This window comes from Echinops telfairi, unplaced genomic scaffold (assembly GCF_000313985.2).
Source record: "Echinops telfairi isolate 266 unplaced genomic scaffold, ASM31398v2 ScPeMD7_9;HRSCAF=40, whole genome shotgun sequence".
Taxonomy (NCBI): Eukaryota; Metazoa; Chordata; class Mammalia; order Afrosoricida; family Tenrecidae; genus Echinops; species Echinops telfairi.
The window spans coordinates 33479206-33485667 of record NW_022103906.1 but is presented as its reverse complement, the minus strand read 5'-3'; the positions used below and the strand labels follow the sequence as shown (position 1 = coordinate 33485667).

The following is a 6462-nucleotide window of genomic DNA, read 5'->3' as shown; positions in this document are numbered from 1 at the left end:
GTGAGGAATATTGACTATATAATGAACTGCCAGAAGAAGTTAGCCAGAATGTTCCTTACTAACAAAGATACAAGACTTCAGCTCATTTACTTCAGATATCTTATCAGGAGGGGCCAGTCCCTCGAAAAGGCTATCAAGCTTGGTAAAGCTAGAGGGGCAGTGGAAAACAAAGGTCTTCAGGGAGATGATTGACACAGTGGCTGCAACATGAGCTCAAGCACAATAATCACTAGGGTGGTGCAGGATCAGGAAGTGTTGTATGAAGGTCACTGAGTTCTGTCACTGGGTCCGACCCACCCAACTTCATGGCACCTCATAACAACAACACCATTGAAGTGAGGATAAATATTAAAGTTGAGAAAGAAAACAACCTCGAAGTGAATGTCATGGAAACATTTAAGGGAAAGGATCCAGATGAAATGACTAACAAGAGAAGATATCAATATATGAAGTTAAAAGACGACAACACTTTGCGAGGTGGAAGAGATAGACAGCTGGAGGAAGTAGCATTATTGAAGTTGAAGAAGTTGTTTTTTTGTGTTTGTTTTTGAAGAAGTTGGTTTTAAGGAAGGGAATATGATCAACAGTGTCAATTACTTGAGAGTAATTTTACTTGAGTGCAAACTGCTTTTGGAATTTGACAAGTCCTTAGTAACCTTTCTGAGAATGGTTTTAGTGGGATGTTCTTAACAGTCTGTTAAGACTGCAGGTAGGAGTCCCTGGGTATCTCAAAGGTTTATATGTTCAATTACTTACTGAAAGGTAGTTAGTTGGAGTCCACCTACCAGAGTCTCAGGAGGAAGTTCTGTCAATCTGCGTGTACAAAGTCACAGCCGTGAAAACCCAGGGGAGCCCTGTTGTACTCTGTAGCACCAGGGGGTTGTCATGATTTGGAATCTACTGAATTGACTTAAATCCACTGGTTTGATTTACAGAAGCAGGCATGAGATGAGGAAAGATAATTAAGTATTATAGTACATATAGGGAATGATACTAGAGAAAGTTGAATTTGGACTCTTATTTCCAGTACTTCTGTTAAGATGAACATGACTTTAACACAGTACTCTTCCATTTCATTATGGATATAGTACCATTGTCTATACAGGAGTAAAGCTAAAAAAATGAAGGAAAAGAAAACCCTCATAAACCTATATCCAATTCATAACTTTGTAAATTAAAAAATGCCTTTTCATCCCTTTCCTGGTATCTTTTAATTTTTCCCCTTAGTCTGTCCAAAGAGAAAAATCATGTTATTTTGGAAAATTCTCATTGTTTTCAATAAAAATTATGTATATGTCAAAAGAAAATGTTGCCTCAAATTCAGGGGTTGGCAAACTTTTTTGTAAAGGACAAGGCTGCTATTGTAGCAGAAAGTCTGCCATATATAATTTTCAACAAATAGGTGTCGTATGTACCATTGAAACTTTATTTATGGAAAGAGATGGGGATTAGTTTGTTGACAGATGCTTTATATATTTCCAAAAGAATAACGTTTGTAATTTTCTCATTTTTTATATTCAGATTATTTTTAGCAGATAATTTTAGGGTCTATTTGTATGATAAAGGATCGGTGAATTCTCATACTTCAAATCTTAAGGTAAGGCGTGTTCTATGATTTTAGATATAAAGTAAAAGGAAATAGAGGAAAGAACTAGGAGGCAAAGGACATTTATAGAGGTCTAAATACAGGACCGTACATATGTAAATATATTTATAAATGATAATGGGGAAATAGATCGATGTGCACATATTTATAGGTTTTGTATTAAGGTAGCAGATGGACGTTGGGTCTCCACTCAAGTACTCCCTCAATGCAATAACACTTTGTTCCCTACATGATCACTGAAGACAAACGGGTGCATAAGCATATGTGGTGAAGAAAGCTGATGGTGCCTGGCTATCAAAAGATATAGCATCTGGGGTCTTAAAGGCTTGAAGGTAAATAAGTGGCCATCTAGCTGAGAAGCAACAAATCCCACATGGAAGAAGAACACCAGCCTGTGCGATCACGAGGTGCTGAAGGGATCAGGTATCAGGCATCAAAGAGCAAAATATCATATCATTGTGAATGAAGGGGAGTGTAGATTGGGGACCCAAAACCCATCTGCAGGCAACTGGACATCCCCTTACAGAAGGGTCGCGGGGAGGAGACAAGCTAGTCAGGGTGCGGTGTAGCAATGATTAAACATACAACTTTCCTCTAGTTCTTAAATGCTTCTCCGCTCCCCACCCCCACCCCCATGATCCCAATTCTGTCTTAAAAATCTGGCTAGATCAGAGGATGTACACTGGTACAGATAGGAACTAGAAATGCAGGGAATCCACAATAGATGAACCCTTCAGGACCAGTGGTGAGAGTGGTGATGCCGGCAGGGTAGAAGGAAGGTGGGGTAGAAAGGGGGAACTGATTACAAAGATCTACATATAACCCCCTTCCTGGGGGACAGACAAGAGAAAAGTGGGTGAAGGGAGACATCGGACAGTGTAAGACATGTCAAATAATAATTTATAAATTATCAAGGGTTCATGGAGGGTGGGATGAGGAGCTGATACCAAGGGCTCAAGTAGAGAGCCTTGTTTTGAGAATGATGATGGCAACAAATGTAAAAATGTGCTCGACACATTGGATATATGTATGGATTGTTATAAAAGTTGTATGAGCCCCCAGTAAAATGATTTAAAAAACAACAACAAAGAAAAAACCCATTCTTATATTCACTGAATGCTTTTCTAACACAGAATCAGAAACAAAACAACCTTGTTGAGTTGATTCCCACTCACCGTGACCATATATGTTACAGAACATGCTACTTAATTTTTTATGCCCTCTATTATTAGGATCTCCTGAAGTCCTGATAAACTGAAGACAAAATAGATTGACTAAGCAGTTTCCACCATGCCTAGAAATACCCCAAACCAAACCAAACTCATTGATGTGGAGTCAGTAATGACACATAATGATCCTACTGGACAGGGTAGATCTGACTGTCCCTTAGGGTTTCCAAGACTGACATCTTTATGGAAGGAGATTGCTTCATTTTTACCCGTGAAGTGGCTGGTGTATTTGAACCATAAACCTTTCAGTCGGCAATTGAGAGTTTAACCATGGTATCATGTGCTCCTATGTGCCATGGACTCCATACCCCTTGCGAAGGGGTTTCCCCTCCAAAAATACCGGGATTTTTCCCCCCAAAGCCATGTATTTAATTAAAAAAAAAACCAACCTTATCCTCCTGGTATCTCTACTCTCATTGTTGGACCTGAGGGGTTTATCTATCCTGGATTCCCTGTGTTGCGGGCTCTTATCTGTAGCAGTGTGCATCAGGGGAGGGTGGGGGGAGAAAGGGTGAATTGATCACAAGGATCAATCTAGACCCCCCCCAGGGGGATGAATAACAAAAAGTGGGTGATACATAGTGCTACCCTATAGAACAGGTAGAACTGCCCCTTTGGTTTCTGACACTGTAAATCTTTATGGGAGCAAAAGCCTCATCTTTTCCCCCCCTAGTGTCCATTAGTGGAATTGACTTGCTGTCCTTGACGTTAGTAGTCAAATTGTCACTCCTTTTCAATATATAAGGTGGCTTTAAAAAGTTCCTGATATGCCTTTAAAAAAAAGTTCCTGACATATATTAACCCCCTCAGTGGTGTAGCTGTTCTACGTTGGGCTGCTAACTGCAAGATTACCAGCTGCTCCTGGGAAAAAGAACATTCTCCTCCCATATTCACAGTCCTACCCTGTCCTGCAGGGCTACTATGAGTCAGAATCCAGCCGATGGTAGTGAGTTTGGTGAGTGGGTTTATATGTGATCTTAAAAACTACTCCATAGAGGAGACCTCCCCTCATCGTGCTAAGGTCATCCCAACTCAGCAGACCCCCGTACCAGAGTGATAAGCAAACCTTACTGGAAATTCAATCAAGATGTAGGGAAGGAGGCAAATATGTCTGAGAGAACAGAATTACACTTCTGTTGGTGAGTCAACTGGGAGGAGCAAATTCCCATCTGGAAAAAATACCTATATGGAGCCCAAAGGGAGAATATGCCTCCTAGTATGTTTCCAATTGAACACTTCTGATCTGCTTCATTTTTCAAACAAATATATTGGCACTTCATACACATGTCATGCATTTCAATAGTTTAGTCATATCAAGAAGAGTTGTACAATCTTTACTACAATCATTTTTAGAACCTCTTCTTCCTTGTACGCACTGTTATTCATGCCATCATTTTTATAATTGTGGTAAAAATACACACAAGAAAACATTCTCCAGTTCAACAACTTCAACATGCATAATTTAGTGCTTTTGATCTATTGCTATCCAGCCCTTGGTGACCCCAGTTGGGTACTATAGATCACTGGGATTTTAGACTCTTTCTTTTGAGGTACACAGTATTCTGCACAGGCTACCCCAGTAAGACTCAATGTGGAAACCCCATTAAGTGAGCTGGGCTTCACCTAAACTCACCTGCAGTCCTTGGACTTAAGGTTGAAATTCCCTCGTGTGGGAAGAAGCAGAGGACTGCTATCCTTAGGGTGTAGAACTGGAAGTCCGTTGACTTTGGTTTAGATCTGGGAGTACCATATATTACTATATTAGTAGCCTACTTGCTTTATTATAATATATATTAATCTGATAGGCATGTTTTTGTCTTTGTCAATGTTATTGAAATGTTTGCCCTATCAGCAAACCATATTGTTTGTATAGTGTCATGTCCCTTAAAAATTTAATCTGTACAAGCCCTCAATTCATACAATGTAGTTTGTAGCCTGTCTATACTAGTATAATTTCATTTTCCTAAGAAAGTTTCAAATTCTATAGCATTGGCTAAATTAATGACACTATCAATAGAATTATTTTATGTTCCAAGGGGATGTTTTCTATTAAAATGATAATGTCTCTAAAGTGAAGCAGAGACATATTTAAATCATAGATATATGAATGGATTTGGGGCTTGCACTTAATTCTAGTCCCAATCTAAGAAAAATTAGTTCTTATGATATGGCTCTACTCAGTCTTTCTTGACAACATGTGTAAAGGACATGAGACAAAGTATAGCCACTTTGTCTAAGGAGCATTCTGGTTGTACTTCTTCCAAGATAGCTTTGTTTGTTCTTTTGGCAGTCGTGGTACTTTGAATTTTCTTTGCCAGAATCATAATTCAAATGCATCAATTCTTCTTCAGTCTTTCTTATTCAATGTCCAACTTCACAGGGATATGAATGAGGTGATTGAAAAGACCATGGCTTAGGTCAGGCACACCTTAGTCCTCAAAGTAACCTCATTGCTTTTCAACACTTTAAAGATGTTTTGTGCAGCAGATTTAGCCAATGCAATATGTCTTTTGATCTCCTGACTGCTGCTTCCATGAGCATTGACTGTGGATCCAAGCAGGATGAAATTCTTGATAATGTCCATCTTTTCTCCATTTATCATGATGTTTCCTACTGGTCCAGCTGTGAGGATTTTTGTTTGCTTTACATTGAGTTGTAATCCAAGGCTGCAAGCCTCCATCTTCATCAGCTTGTGCTTCAAGTCCTCCTCATTTTCCGCAAGCAAAATTGTGTCATCAACATATTGCAGGTTTTTAATAAGCCTTCCTTCAATTGTGATGCCATGTTCTTCTTCATATAATGCAGCTTTTCTATTTTCTCAGCATACAGATTGAATACGTATGATGAGAGAATGCAAGCCAGACACACCTTTCCTGATTTTGAACCACACAGTATTACCTGTTTTATCCCCCCAACTACTTCTTGATTAATGTGTAAGTTTGCAATGATCACAACGAAGCATTCTGGAATTCTCATTCTTCTCAAGATTATCCATAGTTTGTTATGATCACTGTAGTTGAATTCCTTAGCATAGTCAGTAAAATATAAGTAAACATAGTTCTGATATACTCTGTTTTCAGCCCAAATCTATCTGAAGTCAGAAATGATATCCCTTGACCCATGTCCCACTCTGAATCCAGACCAAATCTCAGGGAGGTCCCTGTCAATATACTGCTACATCTGTTGTTGAATAATCTTCAACACAATGATACTGTTCTGTAATTTGAGATTGTGTTGGGTGATTTTTCTTTGGAATGGGTACAAATATGGATCTCTTCCAGTCAGTTACCTAGTAGTTACCTTCATTAGCTTGTTGAAACATTCAATGGGTATTCCATCAACCCTGGCACCTTGTTATTGGCTAATGCTTTCAATTGCTCAAAGAATCTTTCAATAGTGCAACTCGAAGCTTGACTTTGGTTTTAGTTTAAGATATACTGAGTGTGCTCTTCCTTTGCAGTTTTCTAGGTCTCTGCACACTTCATGATACTATGTGATATTGTTGTCTTCTTGAGTTACCCTTTGAAAATTTCTGTTCAGCTCTTTGCCTTCATTTCTTCCATGTGCCTTAGCTACTCTTCAACTAAGAGCAAGTCGCAGAGTCTCTTCTGACATCCACTTTGATCT

At 39.0% G+C, this 6462-nt stretch overlaps 1 protein-coding gene across 1 annotated transcript in view; it reads left to right on the top strand.

The window, feature by feature from the left end:
• The first annotated feature begins 305 nt into the window (after positions 1-305).
• The window catches only part of ADAM32 (ADAM metallopeptidase domain 32), a 137393-nt gene continuing 131236 nt past the window's right edge, over positions 306-6462 (top strand). Inside the window, exons 1-2 of the mRNA XM_004707658.2 lie at positions 306-526; positions 1522-1597. Coding sequence (XP_004707715.2) covers positions 306-526; positions 1522-1597 — 297 coding nt within the window. The remainder of the gene's footprint in view (positions 527-1521; positions 1598-6462) is intronic.